Source organism: Monodelphis domestica, chromosome 1 (assembly GCF_027887165.1).
Source record: "Monodelphis domestica isolate mMonDom1 chromosome 1, mMonDom1.pri, whole genome shotgun sequence".
NCBI lineage: Eukaryota > Metazoa > Chordata > Mammalia > Didelphimorphia > Didelphidae > Monodelphis > Monodelphis domestica.
The window spans coordinates 204,019,204-204,036,632 of NC_077227.1; the positions used below are offsets into that span (position 1 = coordinate 204,019,204).

Genomic DNA, 17,429 nt, shown 5'->3' on the forward strand with positions numbered 1-17,429 from the left:
CTCTGAATACCTTTTATCTGTCTCCTTTTTGCTCTACCACCTCACTAGTATCCATTCTAAGATAAGAGGTAAGGGTTGGAGGGGGGAAGAGAATGTAAGCTTCTGAAGGGTAGGAACTGTTTTTTACTTTTGTACTTGTACTCCAGATTTAGCTGAGTGCTTGACACATAACAGGTGCTCCATTAATGCTTTGTCATTCACTTATTCCACCATCTACCCATATATATCCTCACTGGATCATTTGAATATTTGAATGCATAGATGCAGCAGAATGTAAGCAACAAATATTGAGTGCCTCAAATAAGTTTATTTACCCAATACACTTAGCTCAAATTTTAATACTAGACAATTTGACCCTAGTCTAATCTTTCCAGTCTCAGAAGCACTCCCCTTAACTATTCACTCTACTCTAGTCAATTCTCAACAAGTTCAGCCTTCTAGACTCTGCATTTGTCCAAGATTCCCCCATGCCTAGGACTGCCTTCTCACCCCCCCCCCCAATATAGTTTACATTTATATGGTGTTTTAAGTTTTTTGAAGTGAAAAGGGTACTGGCTATACAAATTAAAGACCTTGGTCCAAATCTTACCTCTGATATATTAGATCTAGGACAAGTAACTTGACATCTTGGGACTAAACCCCAATTGTCTAACTCTTACTGATCTTCTGACTTGGAACTGATACTTAGTATCAATTTTAAGACAGAAAGTAGGGTTTGAAAAGGAAAGAAGAGAACATATAAGAAGAAGGAAAGAAATAGATGAGGTAGAGGCACTTAGGGCGGTTTGTCCAATGGATAGAGTTGGTGTTGGACTTGGCATCAGACATTGTAAAATTAAATACTGCCTGTAACCCCTGGATACTTACTACTAGCTGTAGGACTCTGGACAAGTCACTTAAGTTATCTGAGCCTCAGAGTTGAGGATGTTGAATTAGATGGCCTCTAACATCCCTTCCAGGTCTAAATCTATGATGCTATGGATAAAAACAAACAACTAACATTTTCCATTCCCTCTCCCTATTAAACTTCCCTCCTTGGATGTGGCAAACTTGGGACACTAATACATTGCTGGTGGAGTTGTGAATTGTTCCAACCATTCTGGAGGGCAATTTGGAATTATGCCCAAAGGGCGCTAAAAGAATGCCTACTCTCTGACCCAGACACACCACTGCTGGGTTTGTACCCCAAAGAAATAATAAGGGAAAATACTTGTACAAAAATATTCATAGCTGCACTCTTTGTGGTGGCAAAACATTGGAAAATGAGGAGGCGTCCGTCATTTGGGGAATGACTGAACAAATTGTGGTATCTGATGGTGATGAAATACTATTGGGCTTAAAGTAATAATGATCTGGAGGGATTCCATGGGAACTGGAACCTCCAGGAATTGATGCAGAGTGAAAGGAGCAGAACCAAGAGAACATTATACACAGAGACTGATACATTGTGGCATAATCAAATGTAATAGACTTTTTCTAGTAGCAGCAGTGCAATGATCAAGGACAATCCAGAGGAAATTATGAGAAAGAACTCTATCCACATTCAGAGAAAGAACTGTGGGAGCAGAAATGCAGAAGAAAAACATATGAACAATCATGTAGTTCAATAGGGATATGAGTACGGTTTTGAGGTTAAAAGATCACTCTACTGCAAATATGAATAACATGGAAATAGGTTCTGTACAATCATACATGTATAAGCCAGGGGAAGTCCTTGTCAGCTCTGGGAGGGGGGAGAAGGGGTGGGGGAAATCATAAATCATGGAACCATGGAAAAATATTCTAAATGAAAATAAAATAAAATAAAAATAAAATTCCCTTCTTCACTGGCCTCTTCTCAGCTGAGAGGCAAGGAAGCCCTGATTCTAACATGGAAAGTCCATTAGACTAAACACTTAAAGACCCAGTTCCAGCAATGTCTTGGCTGCCAAATAAAAATGTGATCTTATTTTATTTATTTAGTTTTAAATAGTATTTTGCTTGCCCCCAAAAAATTTTATATAAAAACAAATGTTAACATTCATTTTTTAAATTTCAAGTTTTGAATTTTCTCCCTCTTATCCCCTTTGTGATAGGGAAAGAACGTTTTGTGACAAACTGAGTAATGCATACATCAGAGTGATTGACAGGAGCATGTGTTTTTTTCCCTATCACACCTTTTCCTAAGATAATAAACAATATGATATGGATTTTACATGTACAATCATGTAAAACATTTTTGCATATTAATCATTTTATGGAAAGAGATCTTGATGGAAGGAAAGAAAGAAAGAAAGAAAGAAAGAAAGAAAGAAAGAAAGAAAGAAAGAAAGAAAGAAAGAAAGAAAGGAAGAAAGAAAGAAAGGAAGAAAGAAGACAAAGAGAAACAGAGAAACTAAGTTATGGTCTGCATTCAGACTCCTTCAGTTATTTCTTTGGAGGTAGATGGCATTTTTCATTATGAGTCTTTGATATTGTCTTGGATCATTGTAATACCGAGAATAGCTAGGTCATTCACAGTTGTTTATCAAACAATATTACTGTTACTTAACTGCATGATCTTGAGCAAGAGTTACCTCATCTCACTAGCTCTCAATTTCCTCCTTTGTAAAACTAGAGAATTAGATCTACCCTAGGATTCCTTCTGGCTCTAACATGAAAAGTTTTCTATTTGATTGACTGATTTCACATTATTATGTGAAATGCAAGACTTCTACACTTTAATGTTCCCTTTCTTTTAAGGACTATTTACATTTATTTTGCTCATCTTAGAGGATAATAGCCAGTATGTAGGATGAAACCTTATTGTTAGAATTTTAAGCAGCAAGGCAGAGATAATTGAAGGGAGGAGAATCTCAAAACATAGCCATTAGGATTTCCTTCTTATCCATTTTTGCACAAGGCTTGTGACAGAGGGAAATAGCTTAGAAAGAAAGGGTAAAAGAAGAGAAAATGAGGGTTGAGAAGTATTAGAAGGCTACCATCTACCTTTTCAGAACCTTCAGGAAGATTTACTTCTATCATCATCCCCCAGAAGCCCCAACCATCTTTCCTATCCTTGGTACTATTTCCCTCTCTGCCTAGGATCCAATACCTTCTAACTATGGCACTAACTTTATCTACAATAAACAATGCACATAAATAATTACAATGTGACAATGACTTTCATATGTACATTTGAGAGTAACAACAATTTGGAGAAGAAAAGGTTCATCTTTGGCTGGAGAAATGATGGAAGGCTTCATGGAGATGACATCTGAGCCAAAACCCTACCAGATTTTTCTCTATATAGGTACATTGCCCCACCACAGATGGATTTTTCCTTTACATCTTCAAGAGGATTCAGTTTAGATGTATGAGACAAAAGTCTCCCAGCTGGTCTGACTGTCAGTCAGCTAAGCCAACCAGTTGCTCATATCTAGTAGATGTATTGTGCCTTAGCACAATATTGTAATTCAAAAATAACTTTGTAGCCCAAGGCAATAAAGCTAAAGTTTTCCAATATGTTCTCAGACACTTGGGATCCACCTGTAGAGTCAATTGCCTTCTCAGAAGACTATGACAATGACTATACAGGAAATATTTTGTTGTTTATGCAGTCATGTCCTACTCTTCCTGACCTCTTGGATCATAGCGTAATGGATCCTTCTATCCTCCACAATCTCTGAAGTCTATCCAAGCTCATGTTTATTGTTTCCATGACACTATCTCCTTCTCTGATGACCCCTTCTCCTTTTTGGCTTCAATCTTTCCTAACATCAGGGTCTTTTCCAGTGACTCCTGTCTTCTCATTACGTGGCCAAAGTATTTAAGCTTCAGCTTCAGTATTTGTCCTTCCAAAGAAGTCTGAATTTCTTTAAGTATTGACTGATTTGATCTCCTTGCTGGCCAAGAGACCCTCAAAAGACTTTTCCAGCACCACAATTCAAAAGCATTGATTCTGCAGCACTTGGCCTTCCTTATAGTCCAGTTCTCATTGCCACACTTTGCTACTGAAAAAGCCATAGTTTTGACTACTGGACCTTTGTTGGTAAGGAGATAGCTTTACTTTTTAGTATGTTGTCCAGATTTATCATAGCTTTCCTTTTAAGGAGCAAGCATCTTTTAATTTCATGGCTGCAGTTGCCATCTGCAGTGATCTTTGTTGCCCAAGAATACAGCATGAATTTAATACATATAGATATGTAAGAAAGACAGTACTATAGAGTGGAAAGAGAACTGGATTTATTTATTATTATTATTTAAAAAAAAACACACCTTACCTTCTGCCTTAGAATCAATACTGTGTATTGGTTCCAAGGCAGAAGAATGATAAGGGCTAGGCAATGGGGGTTCAGCGATTTGTCTGGGGTCACATAACTAAGAAGTGTCTGAGGCCAAATTTGAACCCAGGACCTCCTGTCTCCAGGCCTGACTCTCAATCCACTGAGCCACCTAGTTGCCCCCCAGAACTGGATTTACAATAAAAAATTCTGGGTTCAAATTCCAACTCCACTTCTTTTGATAAGACCTTAAGTAAAATCTCTTGAGTCTCAGTTCCTCATCTGTAATATGGGATTAGATTAGATGCCTGCAGGCAACAGGTCTGTTTGGGGTTGGATTGGACAGAAACTAGCTGGCAGGTGGGGGCCTTGAAACAAGCATCCATAAGCCAGGGTGACTTTCTCCTGGTGGATCACAAATAGACAAATTGTAAGAAGACTTCTTGGGTCAGTGAGCACTCCTCAACTTTGGTTTTGCATACTGCTAGACACATGGAACTTGTGAAGCTTATTAGAGTGACAAGGTACCTGAAGGCCAAGCAGGAATGTCCAGCTATGCAGCCTCTTTGCTACCAAGGACTCCATTGGAATGTCTTGGCTTCCATGGGACACCATGTACCTGATTTCTACTAGGTTGGACTGGCACCCTGAGTGGGTGGGCCAGACCAGATGGGTTGACTAGATCTACTTCAGTGACCCTCTAGGGATGAGGACCAAGTAGTTAGGATTATAGGAATTCACTACAATCTAGGCTTTAAAAAAAAATTAACTAACAAAATTTTATATTTTCTCATGTTTTTCTTCTCTTTCCATTGAGAAAAAAAAAGAAATACAAAACCCTTGTAATGAATATGTATAGTCAAACAAAACAGATTCCCAAGTTAGTCATATCAAAAAACACCTTTCTGTGGGACATAATCTGAGTCTGGGTGTTGGTCCCAGGGAAAATAGTGCTCAAAGAACATAACCCTCCCTCAGAGTACAACAAATACCTATTATTGGCAGAGACGTCTGGGGTTATGAAAGGCAATGTCCCCCTTTCTCAAGTAGTTACACTGTTTTCTAACAGCAGCTGGTCTAACTCAAATTTGTCCCTTTTGTTGGCAAGAATATCATCAAGTGCTTTGCTGAAGGCTATGTAAATAATAACAGCCAGCATTTATGGGGCAGTTTAAGTTTTACAGTTTTACATTTGATTCTTGCAACAACCTTGTAAGGTAAGGGTTACTATTATCCCTATGTTGCAGATGAGGAAACAGTGAGAAATTAAGAGACTTGAGCAGGACCACACAGGTAGAAAGTACCTGAGGCAGGATTTGTAGTCAAGTCTTCTGATTCAAAGGCCAGCATTTTAATATACAATGCCAATTAGCTGCCTATGTTTGGGTATTTTCCTTATTTATGTATCTGGTAGGGGGCAACTAGATGGGTCAGTAGATAGAGTGAGTGCTGAGTTTGGAGTCAGGAAGAGTTTTGTTCAAATCCAGCTTCAGACACTTCCTACTTGTGTGACCTTGAACAAGTCACGTAACCTCTGACAACAAAAGGATCCACCGGAGAAGGAAATGGCAAATCACTCGTTTTCTTGCCAAGAAAACCCCATATATCGGTATGGTCACAAAAAGTCAACACAACTGAACAACAAACATGTATCTGGGAACTGGCCAAAAAAGTGAAATAAGATAGTATGACATCTTTCTGATGACATTCTCTTTCATTTTCTAAATTTCATAGAATTAAACAGAAAAATATAACTTTGTGGAGTACTGCCACTTTTCTAATGTTTATTCTTCTGAGACATTTAGTATTAATAGATATATGGCAACAGAGTTATATGGAATGAAGGGGAGGATAGTGACAGTTTTCTAATCAGAAAGTATGTATTGGAATTCTGCCTTAGATACTTAACTAGCTTTAGGAAATTAGATTAACTTTTTTCAGCCTTAGTTTCCCCTTCTGTAAAATAACACACCTCAGAGGGTTGGTTAGAGGATCAAATGTAATAGTTTATGTAATAAGAGCTGAAACTGTTTTTGTGGTGGCAAATAAATGGAAACTAAAGGGATGTCCCTCAATTGGGAAATGTCTGAACAAAATGTGGAAGATGATGATGATGGAATACTATTGTGCTGTAAGGAATGATACATGATGATTTCAGAAAGAACTGGAAAGACCTACATGAACTGCATGATGCAGTGAAATAAGCAGAATCAGGAGAACCTTATACACAATAACTGAAATATTATGACGATCAAACGTGATAGACTTTGCTACTAACAATAACACAATAATTGAGGACAATTCTGAGAGACTTGTGAAAAAGAAAGCTATTCACCTCTAGAGAAAAAACTGTTGGAGTAGAAATGCAGAGGAAAACATGATTTATCCCTAGTTTATTTGTGTATATGATTTGGGGTTTTGGTGTTATAAGACTATTCTCTTACAAAAATGAATAATATGGAAATATGTTTTGAGTGATGATACATGTATAATCCAGCTGAATTGTTTGTCAACTCTAGGAAAGGGAGAAACGAGGAAAAGGAGACAACATGAATCATGTAACTTTGGAAAACTTATGTGTAAATTTATTATTGGAATAAAATAAAGATTTTAAAAAAGGAGAGCTGAAACTGACACTCCTCTGTGTCACTGACACTGAGTTTTAAGGTTTACAAAGGTCTTTATGTACTTTATCTCATTGGAAAAGCACATTGCACATCTTAAATGTAGCTATTATTATCAGTTTGGGGCAGAAGAGATTGAATGGATCAATAGGGAAAGGATTCTAATCCTGCTTTCTCTTATCTTCCCTCTTTCAGATTTGAAACAGCAGAAAGTGTTTAAGAATATTATCTCATTTTGAAATATTTATTGCAGTCTTGTTTTTAATAACAATAAACTGGAATGACCAATCAACTATTAGGGAATGGCAAAACAAATTGTGATATATGCATACAATGGGATATTATTATGCCAGAAGAAATGACAATAAACGTAGGAAGAGATAAGAGTGAAGAAAGCGGAATCAGAATCTATACATTTTGTAAAAATAACAGCGCCAGCAACAAAATCCTGAAAAAAACCACACCACAAAGAAGGTCTGAGGAAAAGTTTTGTTACTGTCTGTTCTATTATATACACAATTTTCAGCAACAGATAAATTATGTAAATCCTGGTTTCATGTAGAACCACTGAATTGTTTATATAAAATTTTTCATTGTTATTAAATTGAGAATAAATTGACAGTTCCCAAGAACACCAGATCAAAGAAGCTGTCAAGTAATCCCTATTTGGAAGATTGTGTTAATGATGGTGATGCTACTAAAGTAAATACAGACAGCATAACTTTGATATGTTTAAATCTGCATATATCTATTATCTACATTTGCAATTAAGTCAAGTCAACCAGGGCCAGGAAATGTGCTAAGTACGGGAGAATACACAGAAAAGTTAAAACTACTTTCCAAAACTACTTTCACATTCTATATACACATTTACTGTGTATATATCTTGGATGTACACAGTAAATGTAATGTAATCTTGGAGAGAAGCATGGAGAGTTGGTCAGGGAGAGATGGGAGGTTACTCGGAGTGCCCACCCAGTTCCGGCTTTTCCCGGCCCTACCGAGTTAGTTAACACGTGCATTCACCATCAGCTTTCCACCCACGGCCCTTTGGCATCTAGTTTCTTCCCAAGGTGTGAATTCAGAGGCATCTAGTTTCTTCCCAAGGTGTGAATTCAGAGGCATCTAGTTTCTTCCCAAGGTGTGAATTCACAGACATCTCCCTAGGATAAAAGACCCGCAGAGCGTCTGGCTGTCCATTCTCTTCGGAGAGGTCCCTGGATGAAAGTGCACGCGGGAGCGCCGGCACTGCGGACGACCCATACCGCCTGTCCCGCCCCTCGCTCTCCGTACCGCCTCTTTCTCTCCCCCCCCTACCCCCCGCCGCGTTCCGTCGGGTGAAGGGGGTGGATCTCACGGCGACAGCGGGGCGGGGCGAACGGCGTGCCTCGGAGGGGAGGGGGCGGGGCCTGGCGGCGGAGAGGAGCGCGCATGCGCGGTCGCCTTTGTGTGGGTCGAGCGGCGGCGGCGGCGGTGGCGGTCGCACTGGCTGGCGGGCAAGAGGGGAGTCCGGGCGGCGGCGTCCGGCGCGGGAGCCGGGGTGCCACCATGGTCAAGAAGCGGAAAGGCCGCGTTGTGATCGACTCGGACACGGAGGACAGCGGCAGTGACGAGAACCTGGATCAGGTAAAGGGGCAGGCCGCGGCGGGGGCGGGAAGGAAAGGGCTGAGCAGGGGGCGGCCGGGCCGGGCCGGGGCCGGGGCTGGGGCCGGGCCGCGGGGCCTCCACCTCTAAGCACCCGGCCCTTCCTCCCTTCTGCCGGGTCCCCGTCCTCCTAGGCTTCTCAGCCCTTCCCCGGGGCTCCCGGTCCGGGAGGAGCACAGTCCGGGCCTGAAGCCGGAGTCCCCGAGTACTTGGCGCCGTGAAACCGGGTGGTGGGGCGGGGACGGGAACGAAGCGCCCTGGGGCACCGGGGCACCGGGAATGGGGGGGAGAGACTGTGCCCAGGGCCCCGGAGGACTAGGGGCGGTGAGCGGGCGGGGAGGACCGGCCCTCGCATCCCTCGCCGGGGGGCTCTTTTCCTCCCAACCCAGAGGAGAGAGTTAGGAAGTATCGCTGCTTCTTCCTCCCCGAGGCTGGGAGGTTACTGTGAGTGAGTGAGTGTATGTAAGTGTGTATGTGTGTGCGTGTGTGTGTGTGTGTGTGTGTCTGTAGGGGATCAAGTTTGGCAGGCCGAGGAGTTGAGGCGCTGAGGGCACACTCAGGACTCTTTCTGGGGGATGGGGGGGCTGACCCTCTGCATATGCCAGACGAAGAGATGAGTTGGGGTTGGTTGTGGTTCCTGAGACTTTTGGAGACCAGGGGCATTTGTGGTTGGAAAGGCCTCTGAATGGGATGTCAAAATAAAGTTAACAGTAACGAGAGAAGGAAGCAGGTCAGATGCTGTGTACAGCCCTGGACAGTTTTGTACGGTGGCATGGAAGGCCTGTGGCCGAGGCCTGATGGGAGGACCTTTTTACCCAGACATCCCAGAATCCTTTCCTACTTGGGTTTTATGCAAGAGACATTTATAAAAACAAAACAACTTTTAGCTTAATGGTTTTGGAGTTACCTGAGTTGGCTCCCTCTTTTTGTGCTCTAGGTGAGAAGCAGTGGGTTCTAAGCTTCATGGTTTGCCAGCAATGATGCCAGAAGTTAAGCTGTAGAGGGAATAGCGTTTTCCTTTTTTTTTTTAACAAATATTAGAAAGAAAGGGAAGTTGATAAGTGAATTTCCCTAGTGTATCTACTCCCACGATGGTCTGTAGAAGCTTGGTCTTCAAGAGTGGTGGACATTCTACTTGTTGAGGCTCAAACCCTCAGGACTTAAAGGTATTAGGAAGCCTAAGGACTACAGGTGCTATTGAAGAGAGGTCTGTTTTGGAATTGAAAGTGAAAAATGAAAGGAAGAGAGAAAACCAAAGAAAATTTTTTCTGGAAACGGAGGGAAATCTCAAGATATTGAAATAGGAAAAAAGTCTCATTTTATTACAAATTTTTGGATTGTCAGTAAAAGTTTAGAAAATATTGGTATATAGAACCCTAACTGGGAATCAGGAGGATTAAAGTCTAACATTCTCAAGTTATAAAATAAGACTCTTTGATATCTGTAAAATATCTGAACTCCTTAAGGAAAACTAGCTTAAAAATTCAAAAGATGGTTCTAAGGCACTCAAATACCTTAATAAACACTTGTCAGACACCTGTCCTTTTGGTGAATGAACAAGAAACCTGGCATGGGAAGTAAGGAGAGAGCAGCAGTGATGTTGAAATTTAAACTCTCTCTCTGTCTCAGCTCTCCCTCTGCCTCCCCCTCTCTCTTCCTCTCCTTCTTGCTTACCCTCTCTTATTCTTAATTTTTTTTTTTTTGTGAAGTCCCAAAGAATTATATAAATGAGTCAAGTATAGGGAGCGGCTGGGTGGCTCAGTGTATTGAAAGTCAGGCTGGAGGTTCTGAGTTCAAATGTGACCTCAGACATTTCCTAGCTGTGACCCTGGACAAGTCACTTAACCCCCCAATTGCCTAGCTTTTACTGTCTTTCTACATTGGAACCTATATGCACTATTAATTTGGAAGACTAGGGTTAGAAAGAAGGAAAGGGGGGGAGGTAAGTGTGGGACTAGTAGAGATAAGAATTGTTTGGGACACTGAGAAAGACTGGGGGAAATTTCACCTGAGCCACAGATAACTTCAGAGTGGGCATTGATGCTTAAACTCGGGATTTTTAAAAAAACTTAACCTTCTTAGAATTGATATTAAGTAACAAATAAGGCAAAAGATTAAGGGTTAGGTAATTGGGGTTAAGTGCTTTGCCTAGGGTCAGATAGCCAGGAAATATTTGAATCCAGATCCTTCCTACTCTAGGCCTGGCTCTCTGTCTTCTAGCTGTCATCTCAGCCATCTAGCTGCCCCTAAAGTTATAGGATTTAGAAAGAGAAGGAACCTGAGAAATCTAACCCTAAATCCCCATTTTATAGATGAGGAAATGGAGGCCCAGAGAAGTAATATGACTTGTCCATTTATTTGTCTTCTCTACTTCCATCCCTGTTTGTTAACCTTTTTAAAAATCAGCGATCAGAATCAAATCAAAAGTCCGAGTACATGTACCCACTAATAAAGGTGCTAATAAATAAGTCAGTCAGTCAATAAGCATTTATTGAATTCTTTACATTGTATTTAGCAAAAAACATTCATCAAAAAGACCTTCAGAAAGGAGAGTCTGAAGAATCTACTTGGAGGAATTCTTTGCAGTTCAATTTAGAACTCTACATTTAGTACTTTACCTTACTTTTGAATCTTAGGCATTCTGGGCATTTCATATTTTTTTTCAATCCATAAAAAAGTTATTTTATTTTTCCCCCAATTAAATATAAAAACAGTTTCCAACACTTTAAAAAGAATTTTTAGTCTCCAACATGCCCCTGCCCCTCCCACCCCCAGACACCTTACCTTTCATCTTAAAACTAATACTAAGTATCATTTCCTAGGCAGAAGTGCAGTAAGGGCTAAGCAAATGGGCCTTAGTGGCTTGCCTAGGGTCACACAGCTAGGAAGTGTCTAGGCCACATTTGAATTCAAGACCTAGGCCTGGTTCTCTATCCACTAAGCCACCTAGCTACCTTGGGCATTTTGTTGGCTAGTGTAATACTCAATATAAATTTGTGTCCTAATGATATTGAACTGTTAAGAGTGGCAGTTGTTTTCGGTCATGGCTCTTGTGGAAAAGGCAGTGAGCCATGAAGTATTTACTAAGTATTTAGTGTCAGGATCAGAAATCTGTGCTGTTTGAGGTAGGATTAGCTCTGTGGATGGAAAACCACTTTGTCCATGGCTCCTTCATATTATTTCCTCTTTCCCTATCCTTCTTAATGCTAGGGCCTTCCCTTTAAGATTATCTATTAGATTTTTTTTCTCTGTTCCTTGCTTGTACATAATTGTTTTTCTTTAGGTTATGTACTTCTTGAGAGTAGGAACTGCTTTTGCTTTCTTTTGCTTAGCACAGTGCCTGGCACTTAGCAGACATTTAAAGAACACTGAAGTGAGTCCTTCCTAAATTCTATGAGTTAGTGTCTTTTTGTTTACTAACTCCAGTCAGTAGTTGAAGAATTAGTTTTAGAAGGTGAGCAAATTGGATTGGAAGGAAACTCATTCAGCTTCCTTTCTCAACTTGTGAATTCCAGGGTTGCAGGGATGTCAAAATGTAAACACAGAAGTAACCTGGCAAATGATGGTTAAGCTTCTATGGTTGTCGGTCCTTCTGTGACATCTCTAAGGCCAATTGAAGTTATTGGAGGCTCTCATTTGGGTAGAATCAGATCATAATTCTGGTCCCATTTTTTTTACATCGGGCCCACCTAACTCATCAAAATTTAAGATACATAGCTTAAAAAAACTGTAAGCCCAGGAATCTTAGAATTTGCCTTAGTAAGCAGTAATCAAGTGCACTGCTTGTGTAGCCACATTTAAAATTAGACAAATCTGTATACTCTTTAGAGTTGGATTCTTTTGAAGAACCTTCAAGCTTGGATAAAAAAGCCCTTGGCTCTTTACCTTTATCTTCTAGCTATACCAAAATAGTGTGCTTTCCTTTCTAGTTTGGCATTTTGGTTACATGTTATTATAAAATAGATAGCATGGGGGGCTAGAAAAAAGAAACCAGAAGTTGTTTACTATAGAGTTTAGTGCAGTTTCTGGTGGTGTTTATATACATATGCTAATATAGTCTTTCCCAACCTTTTTGACTATGATGCCTAAAGTTTCACAGTCCTAAATATATACATTCTTATTTTTCTCTTGCAATAATTCCATGATCTCCTCCCTCCCCCAGAAGTCTAAAGCCCACAGCATGGGATCCTTTTGGACTTTTATTTATAATATTTCTTGTTTTCTTTATGGTTTATTGAATTTATTAACCTGTTTTTCAACACTCCATACATCTGCTGTGTGCCAAGCACTGTTATGGAGGTTACAAATACAAAAGAGATAGGGCCCTTTCTTCCAGGAGTTTATAACTTGCTATGGCTTCTATTACATTTGTCTTTAAATAGGCTTCATGAATATTTTTAGTTTTCTTGGATACAAATACAAAAGTTTTCTTGCCCTCATGGAGTTTATAACTTCTAATAGTATTAATTACATTTCCTTTAGGAGACTAGACCCATTAGTATTTTAAAGAAACTAGTTTTAAAAGAATTACATGTAAAAATTATTATAACAAACTAGCCAAAAAAAAAAAGCCAGAAAATTTAAAAGTTACATTTCTAATTGAATATCTATTTTACATGGGGGGAGGCACATTTTGAAGTGTAATCTGAAATTGTGTATGAGAAGTGTCATGTTAGAGTTTTAAATTTTAGTTTTAATATTGCATTAATGGAACCTATTTGTTAATTTCTTTTTTTTTTTTCATGAATAGCAATGCAAAGGTAGGAAAAGGTTGCTTGGGTTTTGACAAAGGTATTTGGGAATATATATACTTGAACCATCTCTAAACATTAGGTTTTTTTTTTTTTAATCTGAATTGTGCTTCGAAAGAATCTTATCAATTTTATCAGGGAGGTTTTCATAGGAGGTTTTATTGTATGGGAGGAGGAAGAGGATTAATTCCCAAATTTAAATGGATATAGTTTATAAATTCCAATATGTTAGCTAATTGTATCCTAAAAGTCCTTCATAATCTGACACTATCTGCACCATCCAGCACACTCAAATTGGAACAGTTTCTGCTGTCCAGAATAAGGAAGATGATAATCCTTCCATGTTCTGTCCTGAGCAGAGCACATCTGAAGTATTATTTTCATTTTTGTGAACCATATTTTAGGAAAAACATTGATAAAATGGATCATATTCAACGAGACAACAACCAGGATTGTAAAGGGATGGAAAGAAATTTACTTGGAGGAATTGGCAGTGTTTGTTCTGGAGAATTAAAGACTTTGGGGGGCAAATGAGAATTGTCTTTAAGTATTTGAAGAGTTATCTTGTGGAAAAGAGATTAGATTTATTCTGCTTGGCCCCTAATACCGCACCTGCCTTCTTTATTACTGTAGTGGATGCAACACCATCTTTCAGGCCCTCCCTCTCACAGCCTAGACTCTTCAGTATCTCTCATCTGCACATACCTCTTCCCCTTCTAATCTGTTACCAAAGTCTGTCAGTTTCACCTTTGCAACATCAATGGAATATACTCCTTCTGCAGGACCTCCTTACCTCATGTCTTAGTTTTTGAAATAGCTTGCCTGGTAGGTCTGCCTTCCTCAAGTTTCTTCCCATTCCAGGCCATTCTCCATTTAGCCACTAAAGTGATTTTCTGAAAGTATAGGTTCAATTATGTCACACACATCCCTCTTCCCAATAAACTTTAGTGGCTCCTTATTTTTTTTTTTAACCCTTACCTTCTGTCTTGGAGTCAATACTGTGTATTGGCTCCAAGGCAGAAGAGTGGTAAGGCCACTGGGGGTCAGGTGACTTGCCCAGGGTCACACAGCTGGGAAGTGTCTGAGGTCAGATTTTCTCAATCCACTGAGCCACCCAGCTGCCCCCTCCTTTTTGTTTTTAAGATCATATCAAAATGCTCAAGTATTCAAATCCCTTCATTCCATTTTTTCAGTCTTCTTACACATAACTCTTCCCATAATAAGATATGTAACACCCCCCCCCCCCCCCCCCCGGCCCCCATGCCTGGAACTCTTCCCTCCATCACCACCAACTTATTTCCCTGGCTTTCTCAAAGACCCAAGTAAAGTCCCGTGTTTTACTGGAAGCCTTCCCTAATTAATCCCTCTTCATTCTAGTGTCTTCCCTCTGTAAATTATTTCCTATATAACCTGTATATAGCTTGCTTTATGCATATTTGTTTGCTTATTGTCTCTCCCATTTGATTTTGAGTTCTTAAAGGGTAAGGACAGTCTTTTGTCTCTTTTTGAATCTCCAATGTTTAGCATAGTGCCTGGAACATGGTAGGCACTTAATAAATGTTTATTGATTTTCTAATTCATAAAAACAAACAGACCAAAAAACAAACAAACCTGGATATAAAACTGGGTATAGGAATACACAAAGAAGAACAAAAAATATGCATGAAACTTTGGTTATCTGTAGATACCTGTTTTTAAAAGTACACGTTAAATTTAACAAAGTAATTCCAAAATTTCCCTGTTTGATTCTGTTTTCCCTTCCTAACTTTATTTTCTGTATTTTTCTTTTTACATCCATCATTTCCCACAGACTCAACCCTAACTCTCCCTCATTCACCCAAATAGAACCTTCCCTTGGCACAAAAACATATAGTTAGGCAAAACAAATCAACATATTGGCTGTGTCCGAAAATGTATGTATTATTCTATCACTTCTGTGCCAAGATGTGGGAGGTATGCTTCATCATCAGTGTCTTCTAGAGTTTAGCATAGTTCCTGAAACATAGTAGGTACTAATAAATACTTTTTGACCTAATTTCTGAGCTCATTGCTACTGAATTCTGAAGTCTTTTCAAAGTTGTTAGAATTGTGGTTACCATGTAAATTGTTCTCCTGGTTTCATTTAATTTCTTATACATTCTCTCAAGTATCATTGAGTTGTTCATATTCATTTTTTTAAACCCTTACCTTCCATTTTAGAATTAATACTGTCTATTGGTTCCAAGGCAAAAGAGAAGTAAGGGCTAGGTAATGGTAGTTAAATGACTTGCCTGGCAAGAAAGTACCTGAGACCAGATTTGAATCTAGGACCTCCTATTTCTAGACCTGGCTCTCAATCTACTGAGCCACCCAGCTGCCCCCATATTCATTTAAAAAAAAATCTTTACATTACTTTCAGTTCCAAGGCAGAAAAGCAGTAAGAACTAGGCAGTTGGAGTTAAATGATTTGCCCAGGGTCACATAGCTAGAAAGTGCCTAAGGCTAAATGTGAATGTAAGACCTCCCCTCCAGACCTGATTCTCTCTCCACTTGCCCCCATATTCATAATTTCTTATGGTACATTAATGTTCCAGCACATTCCTATGACACAGTTGGTCTGGCTACCAATCGATGGACACCCACTGCATTTCCATTTTGTTTTCTTCTACCTCTTACTTTACCAGCTACTTTAGCCTGAATTCTTCTTCTCTGAATTCCCATTGGTGCTTATGTTCTGAATCACAGAATTCAACCCTTAATTAACCTGTCTTATATTGTTAGGTGATTATTTTATGTGTGTTCTTTTGACTTATCAACAGTATTCTAAATATTTGAAAGTTCCTGATTTGTTGAGTGTTAGGCTATATCTAACTAAATATTCTTGTTTCTGTAGAAATAGTCTTTGTCAATGTATTTTAAAATCCTGGTTTTTCCTTTTTTATTTCTACATTATTCATTTTTGTAAGTGAATAATCTTACAAAACCCAAACCTTGAATCATATATACAAAATAAACAAGTGATAAATCATATGCTTCCATCTGCATGTCTACTCTGACAGTTCTTTCTCTGGAGGTAGACAACATTCTTTTTCATAAGTTCCCCAGAATTGTTCAGGATCATTGTATTGCTGAGAGTAGCTAAGTCTGTCACCATTGATCATTCCACAATATTGCTGTTATTGTGTACAGTGTTTTCCTGGTTCTGCTTATTCCACTCTGCTTTAGTTCATGTAGGTCTTTCCAGCTCTTTCTGAAATCATTCTGTTTATCATTCCTTATAGCACAATAGTATTACATCACCATCATATACCACAATTTGTTCAACCTTTCCCCAATTGAGGGACATCCCTTTAGTTTCCAATTCTTTGCCACCACAAAAAAGAACTGTTATATTTTTGTACAAACGAGATCCTTGCCCATTTTTTCTATCTCTTTGGGATACAATCTAAAGGTTATATTAATGGATCAAAGGGTATGCATTCTTATATAACCCTTTGAGCATAATTCCAAATTGCCCTCCAGAATGGTTGGATTGATTCACAACTCCTCAGCAATGCATTAGTGTCCCATTTTGGGTACTTCCCTGCTAACATTTATTATTTTCCTTTATTGTCATATTGGCAAATCTGCTAGGTATGAAGTTTACCTTGTTTCTCCATAATCAAGAGGAATTTAGAACATTTTTATATGATTATTGACAGTTTTTATTTCATCTGCCTATTCATATACTTTGACCAATTTTCAATTGGGGAATGACTTAAAATCCCATTTACTTTAAAGGTGGTTTGTATTTGAAATAGCAGATCTACTTCCTACTTTTATACATTCATGGAAAAATCTTATTGAGAAGATGAAATTTAAAATTCTCTTTAGAGAAACAAATAGCTTTGCTAAAGTATGAGAGGTTGTTTAAAAAATTAGGTGTTTATTTTTCTATGTTATTTGCAAAAGATAAATATAAGACCTTGTAAACTAAAGATCTTAAAATGTGTTGTCTTTACATGCTGAGACTTGAAGGCAAGAATTTCTTAAAGGAAAAGGGGAGAAAAAATACATTCATTACAAACCTTTTGCAAAGGTACAGAAATGGAGGATGGAATGCAGAAGTTCTCAGAGAGCAGTAAATAAACTAGGTTGGTGATGTGAAATATCGTGTTAGCATAAAACAGTCTTCTTCAAGGATTTCATTG

At 39.0% G+C, this 17,429-nt stretch overlaps 1 protein-coding gene across 1 annotated transcript in view; it reads left to right on the forward strand.

The window, feature by feature from the left end:
* The first annotated feature begins 8,263 nt into the window (after positions 1 to 8,263).
* RTF1 (RTF1 homolog, Paf1/RNA polymerase II complex component) overlaps positions 8,264 to 17,429 on the forward strand; it is a 49,665-nt gene continuing 40,499 nt past the window's right edge. Inside the window, exon 1 of the mRNA XM_001381179.4 lies at positions 8,264 to 8,491. Coding sequence (XP_001381216.1) covers positions 8,297 to 8,491 — 195 coding nt within the window. The 5' untranslated portion in view covers positions 8,264 to 8,296. The remainder of the gene's footprint in view (positions 8,492 to 17,429) is intronic.